Genomic DNA, 22,691 nt, shown 5'->3' on the forward strand with positions numbered 1-22,691 from the left:
GAAAATATATTTATCTTAGTTCTTACATTGGGTTAAAAGGACACCCCTGATTTAACGGATTATCCTTTCAGTGATAGGATATGAGATAGCAAATTTAAGACAGAGTTGAGGAGAAACTACTCCCAAAGGGTTGTGAATCTGTGGAATTTGCTGCCCCAAAGTGTGGTGGATGCTGGGACAGGAGTAAATTTGAGGAGTTAGATAGATTTTTAATTGTTCATGCGTTGAAGGGTTATGGGGGAAGGCAGGAAAATGGGGATGAGGAGCATATCAGCCATGACTGAATGGCGGAGCAGACTCAATGAGCCGAATGGCCGATCTCTGCTCCTATATCTTATGAACTTATGCAAAATGTTAACGGGGGTTGTAGATAGACCCACAAACTGTAGTGATGAGGCTGGGGATGGCATTAAACAGGAAATTAGTGACGCATGTGATGAAGGAACATCAGTAATTGTGGGAGATTTTAACCTGCATATAGACTGGCCAAGTGAAATCAGACACACTAACGTAGAGTAGAAATTCCTGGAGTGTATACGGAATAGTTTTCTGGAACATTCTATTGGTCGTGGGGAAAATGCTATAGTTCATTAACAGCAGAGCATTTGAAAACAGTGGCAGGATTGGACAGTCAGCATGGATATATGAAGCGGAATTCTTGCTTGACAAATCTACTTGAATTTTTTCCAGGAAGCAACTAGCAGTGGTGACGAAGGTGACAATGGTTGTGATTTATTTGGACTTTCAGAAGGCTTTTGACACGGTCCCAGGTAAGAGATGAGCATGTAAAATTCAATACATTGATTTGGGAGCAGTGTATTGAGATGGACAGGAAATAAGCTGGCAGGGAGGAAACAGAGTAGCAATAACTGGGTCTTTTTTCCAAATAGCAGACTGTGACTAGTGGGATACTGCACGGTGCTGGGAGACCACTGAAAGGGTTAATGTCACATAAGCTGCTATGAAAAAAAAGTTCTTATCGAAGTTTTCAAAGAGAAGCACTAAGACCAGTAGCTTAAGGTGACTGTGATTGGTTTTAATATCTGAATGATGCAAGTTTAATCAATAACTGAGTGGATTGAGGTAACTCCTAAAATGTGATTGGTATATGCTAATTACCTGTGACTGAATTTGAAACTATAATTGTTTATATATGTAGGAATTCTGTATTCTGATTCATTACAGACTGTGACCTGTGACTTTCCAGAGTCCTCACTATACAGATGATTAAAACAGCTGTTAAGAGAATTCCGTGACTTGGTCCAATTACTTGAAAGATAAAGTTGTGATCAATTAAAAGGCTGATATCAATTACCACAAGACCACTTATTCATGATATATATTAATGATTTAGACGGATGAATTAAATCTAATCTCTCCAAACGTGCAGACTACACAAAAGTAGGTGGGAGGGTGAGCTGTGTGGAGGAAGTGGGCAAATGGCCTACCCCTGCAACCATTTTCTCTGTTACTGTGTTTCTATAAGGTTCATGCTGAGATTTACAGGGTAGTGGGATTCTGCAAGGTGTACACAAGACTTCCAAAATAATAGCAATCAGCAATTTAATTAAGAGAAAAAAATGCAATGATTACAAGAGAAATCCTGTGTACTGGAATGAATCTCTGTATAGTTGAGGAACAGTGACAAACCCCAATCATGTTCAGCCCAGTTACCCCAGCCTTTAACTTTCCAATTCCCAGATTTTCACAACCTCTTAAACAAAGGTTGTAATCAATCATTCAGATTCTCAGAAGTTAAATAGTTTATAATCTCCATTTCATCTCTTACCTTTCAGGCGACTGGGCAATTCAGATAAACCTTGTGCAATGTTCATGTCATCGAATGCATCAGAACCTGTTTAAATAAATTCATGAAATCAAATCAGTGATATCGACAGTGTTTAAATGGGAAATTGAATTCACTGTGATTTTACCATACCACGCTCCTGTATTTCTTTCAGTATTTTATCCAGTTTTGGGACTCCGTGACGCATTTTCACAAAGGATTCCCACATCACCCTTCGAGCCCGAGATCCTTTTTCCATCACCAGATTGAGCAGAAGTTTGGAACTGTCTACCCGGTTTCCCTTATCCACGAGCTCAGTGACTTTCTATGAAGAATAGTAATGAAGAATAATGAGACGCAGAGTGAAAGATAAACACTGAGAATGGGATGGAAAGGACCTGCTCAGTGATGGGATTTCCCAGTTGCTTTCAGCTCAGAAATCAGTCACTGGGCCGGGTCCTGATCCATAACGAACACGGACTGAAAATTATCTTCACATCTCATTGCAGTCATTAACGATAAACAAATGTGAATCAACTGAACTAGAATCAAAAATATATTTGCAGAGAGTGAGGGATCACTGAGAATCTGCAGCATTTTAATGTAATTGTTTGCTTGTCTCTCAGTGTCTGCCATGATATCAGGTTCATGATGAATAATTTGACCCACTTTTCTCTGAAACCTCAATCCTGCTGCCTCACTGTGTGATTTACTCAGAAATCCGGAGGTGATGAGGAAAAGTCTATTTTCTCTGAGATGGTCAAGAGTCTTTGGAACCCTCTTCCTGAAAAAAATGGTGGAAGCAGAGTCTTTGAATGTTTCTAAGAGAGAGGTAGATGGACTTTTGATATCAAGGGGCTGATATGTTATAGGGAATAGGGGGGGGAATGCAGATTTGAGGGTACTATTAAATAAGCCGCAATGTTATTTAACAGCGGGACAGTATCGAGGAACTAAATGGTCTATCCCTGTTCCCCATGTGTATGCAAATAAAACAGCGGCAAATCAGAACTCAGATGGCAGAAAAATGATTATTCTGATCATCAAGTTATTTAAGTAGCAGGAATTTTAAAATGAAATTTGACTGATAAAGTACCATTGAGTAATCCAAATACCGACTGATGCTTTATGTCAGGGAAATGAGCTAATAATAATGGCGAAAAATCTAATCACTTAATCATTTCTGCACAGTAATTCAAATGCCAGAGACAGAACTTTAAAAAAAAATACTAGTACGTATGAAAGCTCAGTAAGGACGATTGAGGAGTTAGATAATTTTTGACAGATAATATTTAGCTACTATTGCGGGGTGTGAAGGAGAGCCTGCCGCAGAATGTCAGAGTCAGAGCAATGGAGAATTTCAGACTGGAGTTTACAAGAAAGGAAAGGTTCAAATTCATTGACTCAGGTCAAATAGAAGAATGGACATTTTAAAGCAAAGGCATCTGAGGACTGGGGGCCATTACAGGTTTATGAGCACACAGTGTTATCTGGAGTCTAGTGGGAGCACAGTAAAGGCAGCAGAATCTGAGTAGCTGAAGATAAGACGCAATGTAGCAGAACATTGGAACAGCTGAATCTGGGGTGAACAAAGACATGGAACAGGATTCAGCAGGCGCTGTGCTGAGGTAGGGGTACAGACTTGCAGTGTTACGTGCAGACAATAAGGATATTTCTGCACTGGCAATTGTGCAGGAAATGGAGTTCTGCTTGATACTGAATGCTGAAATCACAGATAGTCTGGCTAGGTCTCAGTCAGAGGCTGGGAGAGGAATACAATCAAGTGGTTTGGAGATGGAGTCTGTGAGGGAAACAGACAATGATGTGGGCATCGCTGGCTAGACCAGCTTTTGTTACAGCAATACTGAACAGTTCACTCCTTTTCCGCTACATCCTGACTTTTTCCTCTGGTCTCTCCAGTCCCACTCAAACTCTTGCCTTTTTTCTGCCAGTCCACATGAGAGTTAAACCTGAACTGTTCCCCTGTTCTTTGTACAGATACCGACAGATCTATTGTCACCTTTCCATATTGTTTCAGATTCACAATATTCGCAGTGTTATCCACATTGTGTCCTTTTTTCCAGCTTCTATTCTATAAAATTCTGAAATTAAATGATTATTAATGCCATTCTCTGTGTTACTTTGGGAGTAAACTTAATGTTGCGATGTATTAAAAGGGTAACATTGAACCAAGAAACTGAGATACTCCTGTGCCTTCCTAAAAACATTGGTGTGATCACATTCAGAATATTACATTCAGTTGTGTTTCCCTCAGTACAACAAGCTTATTGTAGCTTCAGATGGGAACAACTCGAACCTGTGAGACAATGGTGGGGGTGAGTGGGAGCCAGTGTGTAAAGTGAACATGTCCTCACTGGAAAATAAAAGTTTGAGGGGTGATATGATTGCTGTTTTCCACTGAGTCCAATTTTTCCAAAACTCTTTGATGCTACACAATTTAAAACGCTGTCTTGATGTGAACGATCGGCACTATCACCTCTCCTCTGTAATTCTTTTAGCCATGTCTGAACCAAAGGAGCTCTGGAGCAGAGTGCAAACTCAGTATCTGCGAGCAGGTAATTGCTGAGCAAATACCACTTCAAAACACTGTCGATATACCTTACATTGTTTTGATAACTGTAAGTAGACGAATAAAATGGTAATAACTCGATTGCATTTGCTCTTTTTACCATGGACTTTCCTGGGATTTTTTTCCATATTGGTGGGTAAATGCCAATGCTTTAGCTGGGGTGAACAGCTTGGCTCACAGTGTGACTAGTCCTGGAGCACGAACCTACAGCATTACAGCCAGGATGCTGTCGGTGTCTCTGCACATCATGCCCTCAGTCATTCCTTTATATCATGTGGAGGGAATTCATTTGGCTGAAGACCAGTTTCTGTGATGATGGGGATCTCAGGAGGAGGCTGAGATGAATTATCAGTGAACACTTATGGCTGAGGGTGGTTGTGGATGCTTCAGTCTTGTCAGCCACGAGCTGGGATCTGCTGTTTCTGATGTTAATGTTTGTAGAATCCCCCCTACACATTTGTTGTCTAATTATCTAACATCATATGACTGACATGGCAGGACTGCAAAGCTTTATGCTGTTAGTTGAGGCTCAAGTTGCTTCTCTCTCTATACCATTGTGGCTAGTTGTAGATTCACCAGGTTGCCACATCATTTTTATATATTCCTGATGCTGTTCCTGCAATGCTCTCCAACGCAACTCATTGAACCAGGACCGAGCCTCTGGTTTGATTGTAATGGTGGTGTGTGAGTGTGCCATGCTATTATCTAATAGATTGTGGGGAAATACAATACTGTGACTGATGGCCAACTGTCAGTTTAGAAACAGTCGATCTATTCAATATCTATTACATTTAGCACGGGGATAACATCGCAAACAACAGAACCACTTGTCAGTTTGAAGACAGTACTTCATCTCCACCAAGGACTGTGCGGTAAGTCTTACTGATACTGTCATGGATTGGTGCATTTGCGACTGTGAGATGGATGAGAACAAAACTAGGATTTTCCACGTTCACTTGCCAAGAGCCACAAGCTCATTCTGGCTGATCTGACTTTCAAAACTTGGGAAGTTCAGTCAGTAATCGTGCTACTGAGACAGGCTTGACTGGAGAAATTAAGCCCCCTCTCCACCGCCGTGCCCTGCCAGCCCCATGAGTAAATTTTGTGCCTGTTCTTTTTTTAATCACATTGACATGGAAAAGTCCATTTTCATCAACTGAAGGAAGGCAGTGATCAGGAGGAGGTTTTCTTGTCTATATTTGACCTCAGTACATAAGATTTTGTGGGGTCCAAAGATAATATTGAGGACTCTCCACGTTTATACAATACCACTGGGCTGTAATTTCTGGCAGATCCATCTGGTGGGAACATACAGATCCAGGAACAGTAGGGGAGGAGTCTGGGACCTTGTTTGATCATCATAGTTACAGGATCATATTGATGGCAGGTTATAGCTTCACATATCTGCGGAATGGGTTCTGCAAAATGTGCTGAAAGTCCATAAATGTTAGTGAGGACTTTGCAGGGTCGACTGGGCCATGTTAGCGAATCCAGTCCAGCGTGGTGCACCCAGTTTAGTTTATTATACCTGACTGTAGTTAGTTTGCCTTGTTTTCTAGACCTTTTCAGAGGTCAGTGAAGAGTCAACTGTGTTACTGTGTGTCTGGAGCCACATACAGGCCAGGCTGAGTAAGGGCAGCATGTCTCCTTCCCTTAGTGAAGCAGATTGGTTTTGTAGACAGTCTAATCTTATTTAATTAGCTTAGTTCATTCTGGAGTAAGGGGAAATATGAAGCCATCAGGCAGGAGATTAGAGGCGTAAATTGGAAGGAGGCATTCTCAAGGAAGTAAGGTGGCAGATTTTCAAGGAATGTTTGTCTGGAGTTCTGCATGACAACGTTCCGATGAGACAGGGAGGTGTTGGTAGGTTACGGGAACCGTGGTGCACAAAAGCTGCGCTGAACCCAGTGAGAAAGAAAAGGTAAGTATACAAAAGGATCAGAGAGCTAGGCGATGATGGGGATCTAGATGAGTAGACGGCTTGTAGGAAGGGACTTAAGAAAGAAATTAGGAGAGCCAGAAGGGGTCAGGAGAAGGATTGGCAGGTAAGATTAAGGAGAACCCTCAGGTGTTCTATAAATATGTGAAGAGTAAAAGGATGAGATGTGAAGGAATAGTACCTATAAAAGGTGAAGGTGAGAAAGTCTGTACAGAACCGGAAGAAATAGCAGAGGTGCTTAATGAATACTTTTCCTCAGCATTCACGGTGGAAAAAGACCTGGGTCGTTGTACCACAGGATTGAGGCAGACTGAAAAGATTGAGTATGTGGACATTAAGAAAGAGGATGTGTTGGAAATTTTGAATAGCATCAAGATAGATAAGTCGCCGGGACCGGATGGGATGTACCCCAGGTTACTGTGGGAGGCGCGGGAAGAGATTGTAGAGCCTCTGGTGATGATCTTTGTGTCGTCGATGGAGACGGGAGAGGTTCCGGAGGATTGGAGGATTGCGGATGTGGTTCCTATATTCAAGAAAGGGAATAGTGATAGCCCAGGAAATTACCGACCGGTGAGTCTAACCTCAGTGGTTGGTAAGTTGTTGGAGACGATCCTGAGGGACAGGATTTATGAACATTTAGAGAAGTTTAGTATGCTCAAAAGTAGCTTGCACGGCTTTGTCAAAGGCAAATCGTGCCTTACGAGCCTGGTGGAGTTCTTTGAAAATGTGACTAAACACTTTGACGAAGGAAAAGCGGTAGATGTGGTCTACATGAACTTCAGCAAGGCGTTCGATAAGGTCCCCCATGCAAGACTTCACGAGAAAGTGAGAGGGCATGGGATCCAAGAGGCTGTTGCCTTGTGGATTCACAACTGGCTTGCCTGCAGAAGGCAGAGAGTGGTTTTAGACGGGTCTTTTTCAGAATGGAGGTGGGTCACCACTAGAGTGCCCCAGGGATCTGTTCTGGGACCCTTGCTGTTTGTCATTTTCATAAATGACCTGGATGAGGAAATGGGGGGGTGGGTTGGTAAGTTTGCCGACGACACGAAGGTTGGTGGTGTTGTGGATAGGTTGGGGGGATGTCAGAAGCTGCAGCGTGACATAGATAGGATGCAAAACTGGGCGGAGAAGTGGCAGATGGAGTTCAACCTGGATAAATCTGTAGTGGTCAATTTTGGCAGGTCAAATGGGATGAAAGTGTATAATATCAAGGGTAAGACTCTTAGCAGTGTAGAGGATCAGAAGGACCTTGGGGTCCGGGTCCATAGGACTCTTAAATCGGCCTCGCAGGTAGAGGAGGTGGTTAAGAAGGCGTATGGTGTGCTGGCCTTCATCAATCGAGGATTTAGTTTCGGAGTCGGGAGATACTGATGCAGCTTTATAAGACGCTCGTCAGACCCCACTTGGAGTACTGTGCTCAGTTCTGGTCGCCTCATGACAGGAGGGTTGTGGAAAAGATTGAAAGGGTGCAGAGAAGATTTACAAGGATGTTGCCTGGATTGGTTGGTATGCCTTATGAGGATAGGCTGAGGGAGCTCGGTCTTTTCTCCTTGGAGAGACGAAGGATGAGAGGTGACCTGACAGAGGTGTACAAGATGTTGAGAGGTATAGATCGGGTGGATTCTCGGAGGCTTTTTCCCAGGGCTGAAATGGCTGCTACGAGAGGACACAGATTTAAGGTGCTGGGGAGTAGGTACAGAGGAGATGTCAGGGGTAAGTTTTTCACTCAGAGGGTGGTGGGTGAGTGGAATCGGCTGCCGTCAGTGGTGGTGGAGGCAAACTCGATAGGGTATTTTAAGAGACTTCTGGATGAGTACATGGGACTTAATAGGATTGAGGGTCATAGGTAAGCCTATATATAAGCCTAGGTAGGTAGGGACATGACCGGCGCAACTTGTGGGCCGAAGGGCCTGTTTGTGCTGTATTATTTTTTCTACGTTCTATGTTCTAAATTCTCAAACAATGAGATTGAACTTTGCGTCTCTGGATTAGGAGTTAAGATCTCAGTTTGTTCATCCAGTAACATAGCCACTCTGCTGTTGTACCCGTGTGGGGTAAGTTGTGCATGCTGAGAAGAAACTGGTGGCTTTAGGTTCCCAAAGCTGTCCACCCTTGAGGCCATCCTCATCTCATGCCTGAGTCTGGTGCAGACTAATAACAGGATTTGTACTGGTCAATAACTTCATTATCAGTGCAGCATCTGATTCCTTGTCTGCTAGAAGATGATGTAGACAGAACCAGCTCTTTCGTCATCATTTGTTAATACATCCTGAACTCATCCCTCCCACTTACCCGATGTTCTTGTCCAGTGAAAATCCTCTCGTATGTTAACGATAAGCTGACCCCATCCACTCCTCCTTCAATCGCCTGCTCCAGCCTATCCTGGTAGAATTTTGTCAGCTGGAACAGTTGGTAATCATCACACTTTGTCAGGAACTGAGTGATTGCGGAGTTCGGATCTGTAAACACAAATGGAGAAAAATAAACACATTTCTGTCAATGAAACTTCCCTTGACAGGAAGCAACTGAAGGCTCGTGAGCCACAGTATCAAACACCTGTGGGAATACAGAAACATTCAGCAATAACATATTTGACCTGACTCCCAATAACCACCTTTGCCCCAGACCCATTAGTACCCATGGTTCACAAGAGACGACCAATTTCAAAAATAAATTCAATATTTTAAAAAATCAGTCACTGGATGTGAGGGTTCCTGGCAAGGGCAGTTTGTTGTGAATCCTTAATTGCCATTGGAAAGCTGGTGAGACACTTTCTTGAACGGCTGCAATGTTCCTGGTGTCTGTACACTCAGTGCTGCTCGAAAGGTATTGACAGGCTCTCTATCCAGTGACAGTGAAGGTCTTCTTCGAAGTGAGGGTGTTGTGTGGATTGGAGGGAGTCTGTAATTAGTGAGAGTGATCTTCCCATCTTTCTGCTGTCATTGTCTTTCTGGTTGGGCAGAAATCGCAGGATTGGAAATTGTTGTTAAAGGCGATTTGGTGAGTTGCTGCAGTCCATCCTGTAAATGATGCATATTGCTATCTTTGTGCATTGGTGGCAAAGGCACTTCTGTGGTGGATGGGCTGCTGATCAGGTGGGCTACATTCTCCTAAGTGGTGTAGAACTTCTTGTGTGCTTGTGAAGTCACAGTTATCAGGCAAGTTGCAAGTTTTCCATTACACCTTACTTGGGCAACACAGTGGAGAGCACTCCTGCATCACAGTGCCAGGGACCCAGGTTCGATTCCCAGCTTGGGTGATTGTGCGGAGTCTGCACGTTCGGAGTCTGCACGTTCTCCCCGTGTCTGTGTGCGTTTCTTCTGGGTGCTTCGATTTCCTCCCACAGTCTGAAAGACGTGCTGGTTAGGTGCATTGTCCATGCTACATTGTCCCTCAGTGTACCTGAACAGATGCCAGACTGTGGCGAGCAGGGAATTTTCACAGTAACTTCATTGCAGTGTTAATGTAAGCTGACTTATGACACAAAGAAAAACTTTTTAAAAACATTGTACTTTGTGGATTGTTGACTCGAAGGAGACAGAAGCTGACTAACTTTCCGCAGAATGCGCAGCCTCCAACCTGCTCTTGTTGCTACAGCATTTATATAGCTGATCAGTTTCTGGTCAAGGTGACCAACTATGAGGTAAGGAAATAGCTTTGGTATCAGAATGAGGGTGGAGGAGGTGGGGAGAGGGTGCTTCCAAATCTCTCGTGCTGGGGCAGGTGTAGGGGGATGGGGAGGTCACTCCCAGACGTGTCAGAGCTACCTGCCAGAAGGGCTGCACCTCGGCTAACACACACAATGCATGTGCTGAATTTGAAACACAAGTTACAGGACAACAAGCTTCCGAGCAAGAGACAGCCCAGAGACACAGGGTTCATACATAAGACGGTCCCAAAAATCTGGGATGGTTGGTCACCCTGGTGAAAAACAATCCCCAAAATATCAATAATGGCCAATGATGGTAATGCTGAATTGGCTGCCAAGTGGAGGTGGCATGTAACATTTGTGCCACACAAGTGCCAAGGAATTATGATGTCTAACAAGAGAGAATCGAAGCACATGCATTCCCTCCTCAACCAAAGCAACATGTGGCATCCACAAGATGTGTTGCAGCAACTCACCAATGATCCATCGAACCATAGAACCCCAACAGCACAGAAGGAGCTTATTCAACCCATTGAGTCTGCACTAACTCTTCACAAGAGCATACTCCCTTGGACGACTGCCCTGCCCTATCCCTGTCATCTCACACATCTAATCCATCTAACCTAAATATCTTTGGATACTGAGGTGCAATTTAACATGACAAATCTACCCAACCAGCACATCTTTGGAGTGTGGGAAGAAACCAGAACATCCAGAGGAAACCCACACATACACGGGGACAACATGCAACCTCCGCACAGTCACCCAAGGCTGTAATCGAACTTGGGTCTGTGGCGCTGTGTTAGCAATGCTAATCACTGTTCCATATCTTTAGATAGCATTTTCCAAAACCACGACCTTGATCACCTGGTATGGCAGCGGAGGCCTGGGAACACACCACCTGAAGATCCCCTCCAAGCTATATATCCTGACTTGGAATTATAGCCTGCCTCACTCCCTGTTACTTGGTCAAAATCCTGGAACTCCTGTGGCACAGTGGTACAGCGGCAAGCACTGCTGCCTCACAGCGCCAGGGTCCCGGGTTCAAATCCTGGCTTGGGTCACTGCCTGTGTGGAGTTTGCACATTCCCCCCCTGTCTGCGTGGGTTTTCTCCAGGTGCTCCGATTTCCTCCGACACTCCAGAAATGTGCGGATTCGGTGGATTGGCGATTCCTGACAAACATGTCTGCAGAAAGTGTAAGCAGCTGGAGGAAATCCGGATCAGGATTATTGATCTGGAAGCCGAACTGCAGGCAACGTGCACCATCAGGCAGAGAAATAAATAGCTGGACACTTTGTTCCAGGAGAATATAGCGAGGGGATTGACACATTGTTCCAGGAGATTATAGTGAGGGGGATTGACACTTTGTTCCAGGAGAATATATTCAGGGGGATTGACACTTTGTTCCAGGAGATTATAGTGAGGGGGATTGACACTTTGTTCCAGGAGAATATAGTGAGGGGGATTGACACTTTGTTCCAGGAGAATATAGTCAGGGGGATTGACACTTTGTTCCAGGAGATTATAGTGAGGGGGATTGACACTTTGTTCCAGGAGATTATAGTGAGGGGGATTGACACTTTGTTCCAGGAGAATATAGTCAGGGGGATTGACACTTTGTTCCAGGAGATTATAGTGAGGGGGATTGACACTTTGTTCCAGGAGATTATAGTGAGGGGGATTGACACTTTGTTCCAGGAGAATATAGTGAGGGGGATTGACACTTTGTTCCAGGAGATTATAGTGAGGGGGATTGACACATTGTTCCAGGAGAATATAGCGAGGGGGATTGACACTTTGTTCCTGGAGATTATAGTGAGGGCGATTGACACTTTGTTCCAGGAGAATATAGTGAGGGCGATTGACACTTTATTCCAGGAGAATATAGCGAGGGCGATTGACACTTTGTTCCAGGAGAATATAGTGAGGGCGATTGACACTTTGTTCCAGGAGAATATAGTGAGGGGGATTGACACTTTGTTCCAGGAGAATACCGTGAGGGGGATTGACACTTTGTTCCAGGAGAATACAGTGAGGGGGATTGACACTTTGTTCCAGGAGAATACCGTGAGGGGGATTGACACTTTGTTCCAGGAGAATATAGTGAGGGGGATTGACACTGTTCATTGATGCAAAGAGCAAGAGTGCAAAAGAACGTTTCCTGCCCAGTGCCAGTTTCAGGGAAAACAGTGGGTCTGAGACTTTTATTCTAAACTTAAACAGATAGCAGATTAAAGACAGTGAAAACAGTCAGCAAGAGTTTTTATAATTATTTAAGTAAGAAAAGAGCAGGTACTGTGGGTGCTGGTCCTGTGTAAAGTGAGAATTGGGAGATAATAGAAGATAATAATGAAATAGCAGATGAAGTGAACAAATATTTTGCTGTTTTCTTCACTCTGGAGGGTATGAAAACCATTCAGTAACAGCTTTAAATCAAGAGGTTGAACAGAGAGCGGAACTTGATGAAGTTACAGTCACTAGGAGGATTGGTACTGAGCAAACTGCAGGAACTATGGACTGACAACTTTCCAGGTCCTGATGGATTTCATCCCAGGATCTTAAAGAGGAGGCTAATGAGGTAGTAGATGTGCTGCTGTTAATTTCCTACAATTCCCTAGCTTCTGGAAAGTTTCCATCAGGGTGAAGGACCAGTAAATTTAACCTGTGTATTCAATAAAAGATGGAGGCAGAAAACAGGAAACGATAGGCCAGCTAGTTTGACGCCTGTTGTGGGTAAGGTGTACAAATGGATCATTAAGAAGATTGTAGCCGGGTACTTGAAAAATTCAAGGAAATTTTGTGGTTTTGTGCAAAGGAAGTTGTGTTGAGCTGATTCATTGGAATTCTATGAAGGAGTAATGTGCTCTTTAGATAAAGCAGAGCCTGCAGACACGCTGCACTTGGATTTCCAGAGGCCATTTGCGAAGGTGTCATGTCAATGCTTCGCAGAAAATAAAAGCTCACAGTTTAGGGGGTAACATATTAGTATTGACAGAAGATTGGCTGGCAGAAAACATAGAATATTTATGAATGGGTGTTTTTCTGATTGGCAGGATGAGACAAGTGGAGTCCCGCAGGGGTCTGTTCTGGGGCCTCAACTTGATACAATTCAGATCATGCAATAAATGAAGTGAAGGCATCACGGCTAAATTTACAGAAGAGACAAAGATTGGTGGGAAAGTATGTTGTGAAGGATTTTCCTGCCATGCTCGCCCCAATGCCGGAAAATCCCGCCTGAGTTCAATGGACCTTTGCATGATCCATGTCCTGCCTGCTCCGATTCCTGTGGCAGGCAGCACGGGAAAATTCCACCAAAGGAGGTTGCGTATAATTGAGTGAGTGGGGAACATCTGGCAGGTGGAGTATTATGTGGGAAAATGCGGAGTTGTTTGTTTTGGCAGGAAGAATAAGAAAGCAGAGTATTATTAAACAGGAGAACGGTTGCAAAATTCAGAGCTGCAGACATGAGTTACAAGAAGTTAATATGCACGTGCAGCAAATAATGAAGGCTAATGGAATGTTCTCCTTCATTACGAAGGGAATTTAACTCCAAAAGGATATTATGCCTTAGTCATACAGGGCATTGGTAAGACCACATCTCGAAAATTGCATGCGGTTTTTGGGCTCCTTATTTAAGGAAAGGATGTAAATGCATTCGAGGCGATTCAGAAGAGGTGATTCCCAGAATGAGCAGGTTGTGTTATGAAGAAACGTTGCATAAACTGGGATTGTTTCCACCAGAGTTCAGAAAAGTGAGCAGTGACTTAACTGAAGTATTTAAGATGCTGAACAATATTCACAACAAGGACATGAAAAGGATTTTGAATCTTGTGGGGAAGTCCAGAACTCGGGGGCACTGTTTTATCATTAGGATCTGCCTTTTTAGGTCAAAGATTAAGAGATTTTTTCACTCAGAGCTGATGTGGCCCTCTGGAACTCTCTGCCTCAGAAGAGGTTGGAGGTGGCGGGTAATTAAATACTTTAAATCGGAGGTGGATGAATTTTTGTGATGCAAGTGAGCCAAGTGTTATTGAGGATAGATGGGAATGTGGATTTCTAAACACGAATAGCTCAGTGAGTTTATCCACCCGGCCCCGCCGCGCCTGCCCAACACCAGCCTTCAGCACACTGTTCACTGCTCCACCAATCATAGATTGTTTCTCTCCTTCGTTAGCTGCTGATGCTCTCACTAGTCGGCCTATCAGCAGCAAATGGAGTAGAGAAACAAGCTCTGAATTTGAATTGGAACTCAGTTGTTTGACAATAATTTGAAAATGTTCTCTGGGACCATGTAGAGGAGCTTCACGGGTCACACCCAGCCCCCGGGCCAAACCTTGGTTAAACCTGCTCCAGATGGTCACTCACTCCAACTTTCTACTCAGTCCCTGTCCCGTTCCCTCTTCCGGTGTGAGCTGCAGGCAGGATAGGAATGATATTTGTATTTTTTTGTGATCCTACCTGTGTCCATGCCAATTCTTGTTGAAGACATTGGATATTCTCCCTTGTTTGAACCTTCAGCCATGATATTGACAGATGTTTCCGGATTCTGAGACTCTGTAATGAGGATAATATCAATGTCAGGGTCAGATGTTAATACAAAATCAGAAGCAGAGGGCTGAGATCTTTACTGGTGTGTAAGATATATTTCAGAATATTACAATCTCACATGTTACCGCAATATTAGTAGTAGTCTTAGCGGCGCAGTGGTTAGCACTGCTGCCTCACAGCACCAGGGACCCGGGTTCAATTCCTGGCTTGGGTCACTGCACCGTCTGCACTCCAAAGATGCGCAGGATAGATTTATTGAGAACCTGTAAATCGGTACAATTTACGGCTGCCTGGACGGCACGGTGGCACAGTGCTCACAGCGCCAGGGACCCGGGTTCAGTTCCGGCCTCGGGTGACAGTGTGGAGTTTACACATTCTCCCCGTGTCTCTGTGGGTTTCCTCCGGGTGCTCCAGTTTCCTCACACAGTCCGAAAGATGTCCGGGTTAGGCAGATTGCCATGCTAAATTGCCCCATAGTGTCAGGAGGATTAGCAGGGGAAATATGTGAGGCTATGGGGATAGGGCCAGGGTGGGATTATTGTCGATGGGCCGAATGGCCTCCTTTCTACACTATTGGGATTCTATGTTCTCCCAGCATCTGCAAGGGTTTCCTCCAGATGCTCCGGTTTCCTTACACATTCAGAAAGATTTGTGCTGACTAGGGGACTTTCACAGTAACTTCATTACAATGTAACGTAAGCCTACTTGAGACAATAATAAATAAACTTTGAAAACTCTGAGATTTGACAGCAGTTTCACAAAATACCAGTCGTTCTCATCAGATTCCTTGAAAACTCCACCCTTCACCCTGACAAGCCACTGTCCCATCTCCAGTTTCCACTTCCCTCTTCAAACTCATTGAACATGTTGTTACCTCCCAAATCCATGGCCATTTTTGCAATAGCACCACGCAGTCATGTTTATACCCTGTCACAATGCCACCACTCCTCTTAAAATCACAAATACTATCCTATCCGACTCTGACAAAAGTCAATGAAGTATCTTCATTCACCCGTCTGCAGCCCTTAACATGCTTGGCCATGTCAACCTTCTCCAACTCCTGCCTCTTGTCGTCCAGCTGAGTAGAAATGCATCAAAGGCTCTTGGTTCAATTCTTACCTGTTACTTTCCATCCAGTGAATCAGTAACACTGGTCTCTCCCGCACCATTATCTTTATCATTGGCCCTCTTCTATTTCTCATCAACCTGGAAGCAGGTTCCACATGTAAGCTGCTGATATCGAGCTCTACAGTCTCACTGCTCTGAAACTCTGCTTCCTGAATCCTAACTCGCACTAAGTCTCATTCCCTTCACCTTTATACACCACTGACACCGATTGACAGCCTGACAACATTTCAATTTTAAATGCTCAAATCTCTCCATGGCCCATCCATTCCTATTCACGCCATATCAACAGAAAATGCTGGAAAATCTCAGCAGGTCTGACAGCATCTGTGGAGAGAGAATAGAGCCAACGTTTCGAGTTTGGGTAACACTTCAGAGCTTTATTCAGGAATAGTTAACACTATAGGGTGTAATGTTGCACTGCCCAGTTACCTATGCAAACGACAGACAGGATCATCCCAATGACGTCATGCAATCCCTCACTTAAAGTGCCCTTGTTCAGCTGCAAGGCTGCTGATAAGGAACAACTAAAATACTATCAATATACAACAGTAAGCTTCATCAGCCCTGCAAGCCAGCGACATCTCTGCCCTCCAACTTCCCCAATCTGACATGTTGAGGATAATTTGTCAACAACTGAGACCAAATCCTGAGCTCTGGAATTCACTCCCTAAAACTCTCGGCCGCTTTTCCTTTCCCTCCTCCTCCCAGGTTTGCCTTAAAAAGATGAACAAAATGACCAAAATTGGTCACCTGCCCAGCTGCTCCTTTAATTGTCCCGGGGCCGTTGCTTCCCATTGAATTTTCTCTTGGAAACTGACTTGGAACATTTTACTACTCTGATGTCTAAAGAGAGTGGGGATTGTGATCGGCAGAGTGGAGTTCACTCATTTCAACAACTCACACAGTTATCAACATCCAATAATAAATATGAACATTTATTGAAAGGAATTCAGATACTCAGCAAAACAGAAAAGAAAGGAAATAAACACCGAGCTCGTCTTTGACCCGAACTTTACCCACAATGGCCGGAGTTTTACTGCCTCGCCCGCCCCGGAATCGGAATCTCGCCCGAGCCAGGTTGTAAAATACTGCGAAATATACCCTTATTTAAACTTGGACAGCTTATCAATTCCCAGGGAAAGACTCAACACCGTGTAAAAGATGGACAATCAGATTACCAGAGCGGATTCTCATACAGATCAAAGTTTAACCCAAATGAGGGTTTTCACATAGTCCAAGGTCAACAACAAAACACATTCCGCTCACAGCAAATTCTTCACTCTCCCAGGCACCATCCTCACATTCACTCAGTCTCCTGCCTCTTTAGCAAGATAGAAGTTTAACAACACCAGGTTAAAGTCCAACAGGTTTATTTGGGGAATATATAAGCTGGACTATAATAGCCTGGACTATATAAGCAGAGCACTGAGTCTTGCTAAAGACGTGGAGATGCCGGCGTTGGACTGGGGTAAACACAGTAAGAAGTTTAACAACACCAGGTTAAAGTCCAACAGGGGGAATTCAATTCTATGGGGTTTGTTGGAGCACCCAGGCTATTGAGTGGGTGGCAAGAGTGTCCATCTGGTGGAAGCGAAGGCCAGGTCGCGCCTGCTCCAACAAACCCCATAGAATTGAATTCCCCCTGTTGGACTTTAACCTGGTGTTGTTAAACTTCTTACTGTGTTTACCCCAGTCCAACGCCGGCATCTCCACATCTTTAGCAAGACTCAGTGCTCTGCATATATAGTCCAGCAAGGCAACACAGCTAATCCTCATTGCACTGATTCCTGATAGGGATGCTCCTTCAGTCTGCCATGTGGTTTCCAGGTTGACTGCAGTGGGCATCTTGGCAGTGGACCCAGTCAATACACTGCAGAATATTATGGGAAAGTACTGCCCTTCTACACACAGCCACTGGTGACATAACATTTACGGTAAAGGTGCTATACAAATGCAAATTGTTGCATTTTCTCTATTTGTGTCACTGTCTTGCCCTATAGTCGTAACCCATTCAAACTCAGTCTCTGTCCTCTCCTTACACTGTTGTGGAAATGTAAAAGTGAGTCAGCTCATCGACCCGGCCCCACACACCAGCCCCGCCCTCCGCCGACCCGGCCTCACACCCTGACTCAGCCTCGCCCCCCGCCGACCTGGTCCCGCCCCCTGCCGACCCAGCCCTGCCCCCTGCCAAAGCGGCCCCGCCCCCTGCAGTCCCAGCCCGGCCCCCTGCAGTCCTAGCCCCGCCCCCTGCCAACACAACCCCGCCCCCTGCCGCCCCCTGCTCACCCAGCCCCGCTCCCTGCTCACCCAGCCCCGCCCCCTGCTGACCCAGCCCCGCCCCCCCGCTGACCCAGCCCCGCCCCCCGCTGACCCAGCCCCGCCCCCCGCTGACCCAGCCCCGCCCCCCGCTGACCAAGCCCCGCCCCCTGCTGACCCTGCCCCCCGCTGACCCAGCCCCACCCCCTGCTGACCCAGCCCAGCCCCCTCTGCTGACCCAGCCCCACCCCCTGCTGACCCAACCCCGCCCCCTGCTGACCCAGCCCCGCCCCCTCTGCTGACCCAGCCCCGCCCCCTGCTGACCCAGCCCCGCCCCCTGCTGACCCAGCCCCGCCCCCTCTGCTGACCCAGCCCTCCCCCCGCTGACCCAGCCCTCCCCCCCGCTGACCCAGCCCTCCCCCCCGCTGACCCAGCCCTCCCCCCCGCTGACCCAGCCCCGCCCCCTGCTGACCCAGCCCCGCCCCCTGCTGACCCAGTCCCGCCCCCTGCTGACCCAGCCCCGCCCCCCCGCTGACCCAGCCCTCCCCCCCCCCGCTGACCCAGTCCCGCCCCCCCGCTGACCCAGCCCTCCCCCCCCCCCGCTGACCCAGTCCCGCCCCCTGCTGACCCAGCCCCGCCCCCCCCCGCTGACCCAGCCCCACAATCTCAGGTGGCAGCGTACATGGACAACACAGGAACTTAGGGACATGAGCTCTTTGCAAACCTGGAAAAGATCCAAGGGCAAGTTTTGGAGCTTTTGGAATGCATGAAAAGGGACAAATGTGTCTTCCAAACAACCGTGCTGTCCCACCCAGGCTATTGAGTGGGTGGCAAGAGTGTCCATTTGGTGGAAGCGAAGGCCAGGTCGCGACTGCTCCAGCAAACCCCATAGAATTGAATTCCATCCTGGGGTTAGTAAATTATTACAGGAGGTTTATTCCTAATTGAACTTCCCTGTTGGGCCCTGAATGTCCGACCATATCATAGGTGGTCTGGGGGCTGGGGTGGGGTGGGGTGGGGGTGGGGGGGTGGGGGGTTGCGGTGATGCAGCTGGAGGTTAAACAGTAACTTTTGTCCTCTAATTCATTTTGACTCCAAATAGGACCTTACTTTGACATGCGATGGTTTCCCTTAACCTCAATGCCTTTGCCGGGACCCAGGACTGGACACAAAAAGACCCAGTCCCCTGAGAATTCAAAGCATAATCCTCTGTGGGCGATTCAGTGGGCAGCCCTGAGACGATATGATACACTACTGGGAGAAGGAAAGACAAACTCAGTGTTGAGGATGGCATCATCCTGTGGGTTCCACATAGTTGTCCCTCACCCAGAATGATATCGGATCCTTATGGAATTACACCACAGCACGCCGAGATTTAGCAGCACGCCGGATATCGCTGCACCCCACGATTTTGCAGGACCCTGAGATTTCGCAGCCCTCCGAGATATCGCAGCCCCCCGAGATTTCAAAGATGGAAATGCTCGCCTGGAGCTACGTATGGTGGCCTGGGCTTGACACGGGTATTATTGACTTGGTTCAACACTGCGAGTTGGACCAGGAGAATCAAAAACTGCCCCTCAGCCTCCCTACATCCATGGGAGTGGTCTGTTAGGCCCTGGGTGCGGTCCAGTTAGACTTCGCTGGGTCTTTTTTGGGCTCTCTGTTTCTGATCCTGGTCGAAGCACATTCCAAATGGTTGGAAATACATCAGATGAACTCCACCACTTCCCAGGCTACCACTGGGAACCTACGACAAAGTTTCAGCACGCACAGGATACCTGAAATCCTGCTCTCTGACAATGGCAATTGCACTGCCTTCACAAGCATCGACTCTCACACCTTCATACTTTCCAATGGCATCAAACACATTAGGACAGCCCCCTATCACCCATTATCAAATGGTCCAGACTTTTAATCTGGGCATTAAGAAGCAACCTGCGGTGTCCATAGAGACCAAACTGGTGCGATTTCTATTCAACAACATGCCAACCTCTCATACAACAACTGGAATTGCCGCAGTGGAATTATTAATGGGACGGAGGCTTCAAACAAGACAAAGTTTACTTTTCCCAAACCTGGCAGGGAGGGTGGAGTCCCAACTGAAGACCCAGAAGAAGAACCAGGATCCTGTGCAAACAGAAAGAGCATTTAAGACCTGTGGCCCAGTCCATGTGAGGAACTTCAAGGGCGACATCCATTGGGTCCTCAAGATTGTAATGGAAAAGACCGGGCCCATGTTGTACAAAGTCCAAGTGCAGGTCAAGATAATCAGGAAACAGATGAACCATCACCGGAATAGGGAACCTGTGTCAGTACAGGCGTCAGTACCAGTCACAGGCATGGCCACTGCCAGCGGCGAGCCACAGATGGAGATCAGCGGGCACGGTGGGGGTTTGAAAATCAGTTGGCTCCACTCAGGCCAGCAGTTGTAGACTCAGGGCCTATTTACACTCTACAGCAGTCGAATGGCACTCAACTGCCACTGTAAATAAATGGGTGCTTGGTGATGGAAAACCTGCCTTGGTAAGATTACTACACCTTGATATTATTTATTTTCATGGATATTAAAATAGTTTTAAATTCAATTTTCGGACTGGAGGCAGGTTGCTAGTGGAGTGCCACAGGGATCAGTGCTTGGTCCTCTGCTCTTTGTGATTTTTATTAATGACTTCGAGGAAGGGGCTGAAGGGTGGATCAGTAAATTTGCTGATGACACCAAGATTGGTGGAGTAGTGGATGAGGTGGAGGGCTGTTGTAGGCTGCAAAGAGACATAGATAGGATGCAAAGCTGCGCTGAAAAATGGCAAATGGAGTTTAACCCTGATAAATGTGAGGTGATTCATTTTGGTAGGACAAATTTAAATGTGGATTACAGGGCCAAAGGTAGGGTTCTGAAGACTGTGGAGGAACAGAGAGATCTTGGGGTCCATATCCACAGATCTCTAAAGGTTGCCACTCAAGTGGATAGAGCTGTGAAGAAGGCCTATAGTGTGTTAGCTTTTATTAACAGGGGATTGGAGTTTAAGAGCCCTGGGGTTATGCTGCAACTGTACAGGACCTTGGTGAGACCACATTTGGAATATTGTGTGCAGTTCTGGTCACCTCACTATAAGAAGGATGTGGAAGCGCTGGAAAGAGTGCAGAGGAGATTTACCAGGATGCTGCATGGTTTGGAGGGTAGGTCTTATGAGGAAAGGTTGAGGAAGCTAGGGCTGTTCTCTCTGGAGCGGAGGAGGCTGAGGGGAGACTTAATAGAGGTTTATAAAATGATGAAGGGGATAGATAGAGTGAACGTTCAAAGACTATTTCCTGGGGTGGATGGAGCTATTACAAGGGGGCATAACTATAGGGTTCATGGTGGGAGATATAGGAAGGATATCAGAGGTAGGTTCTTTACGCAGAGAGTGGTTGGGGTGTGGAATGGACTGCCTGCAGTGATAGTGGAGTCAGACACTTTAGGAACATTTAAGCGGTTATTGGATAAGCACATGGAGCACACCAGGATGATAGGGAGTGGGATAGCTTGATCTTGGTTTCAGATAAAGCTCGGCACAACATAGTGGGCTGAAGGGCCTGTTCTGTGCTGTACTGTTCTATGTTCTATGTTAATGAGCAGGCTCCGATGTCTGCACTGGCTTTTTGTGAGAACAAGGTTAAAGTTTTCTTACTCTGCGTATTCTTCCTTCAATCATTTATCTAATTCCATTGAAGGATGTCGGGTTCTGTTCTGAACCGCTCCCCAAACCATCCCCTCCCAGTTTAACGCACTGTTTGATCTCACAATTCAATCCTGATGGTACCACAAGTAACCCGTTGTGTGTTACTGAATGGGTATTTGTTTACTAACCACACAATCCTTCAGAACATGAACAGTGCTTTCTTTCCTTTAACAGGATTTATTATCATTTTAATGAATGGAATTGACAGGATCTTATAGAGAAGGAATTATCAGTTGAGGTAATTCAACAAATGGGGGCAGCATATTAAATTATACCCAATGCTGATTTAGTCTCAGAAATATAACCAGTTGAACTCGTCTATCAGTAGCTCAGTCCCTGTATCTCAGGTATTAACCAAACAATACAGCTCAGCTCCATCTGGAGCCATTGTGGCTGTAATTCAAAGCGGAACACACTGAGCTCCTACTAACCTCATTATAGCGACCTGTAAAAACTTATTCAAACTGAATCCAACATTTACTGATTTCTGTATCAAGAATCAGTCTCAGCATGACCATCTGTCATTAATGTCCGACTCGATTCAAATCTGTCGCTTTTAAATCCAAAGTGTATTATCTCACATTGTGCCCCAAGAAGGTCCTCCCACAATCTCGTCATTCTGTCTGTGGAGATCCTGTGCACCCTGTCCCTGGTTAATCGCATCACCTCTGATTCAAAATGAGAGGGATGGTGGGGAATAGAAAGAAGTTGAGCTGTGAGGGTCCCACTGTTGAATAAACTGTTTCTCAGTTACTGCCTGAGCTCACAGTGAGATAACAGCGACAGCCACAAAGGATGGATTCACTGCGGGAGCTCACAGTTAGATAATAGCTATAACTGCAAAGGATGGATTCACTGCGGGAGCTCACAGTTAGATAATAGCTATTGCCACAAAGGATGGATTCACTGTGGGGAGCTGAGGAGCATAATCTCCCTGGGAGGAAACATATTTAAATGTGAGGAAGAAAGGGATACTTCACAATCAGTTCAGAAACTACATTGCCACTCTACCTCAATCACACCGGGTTTGCTGTCACTGTGCAGGTCCTGCCTTTGTCAGTTCACTGCAGCCAA

The 22,691-nt window shown here is 45.9% G+C and overlaps 1 protein-coding gene across 1 annotated transcript in view; it reads right to left on the bottom strand.

The window, feature by feature from the left end:
• Positions 1 to 22,691, bottom strand: part of LOC144486906 (NACHT, LRR and PYD domains-containing protein 3-like) — a 50,352-nt gene that overhangs the window by 26,684 nt on the left and 977 nt on the right. The window contains exons 2-5 of the mRNA XM_078204935.1: positions 14,425 to 14,520; positions 8,608 to 8,774; positions 1,940 to 2,111; positions 1,790 to 1,855 (exon numbers count right to left, since the gene is read on the bottom strand). Of these exons, the coding sequence (XP_078061061.1) occupies positions 1,790 to 1,855; positions 1,940 to 2,111; positions 8,608 to 8,774; positions 14,425 to 14,488 (469 nt within the window). The 5' untranslated portion in view covers positions 14,489 to 14,520. The remainder of the gene's footprint in view (positions 1 to 1,789; positions 1,856 to 1,939; positions 2,112 to 8,607; positions 8,775 to 14,424; positions 14,521 to 22,691) is intronic.

The sequence above is a fragment of the Mustelus asterias genome, unplaced genomic scaffold (assembly GCF_964213995.1).
Source record: "Mustelus asterias unplaced genomic scaffold, sMusAst1.hap1.1 HAP1_SCAFFOLD_514, whole genome shotgun sequence".
Lineage (NCBI taxonomy): Eukaryota > Metazoa > Chordata > Chondrichthyes > Carcharhiniformes > Triakidae > Mustelus > Mustelus asterias.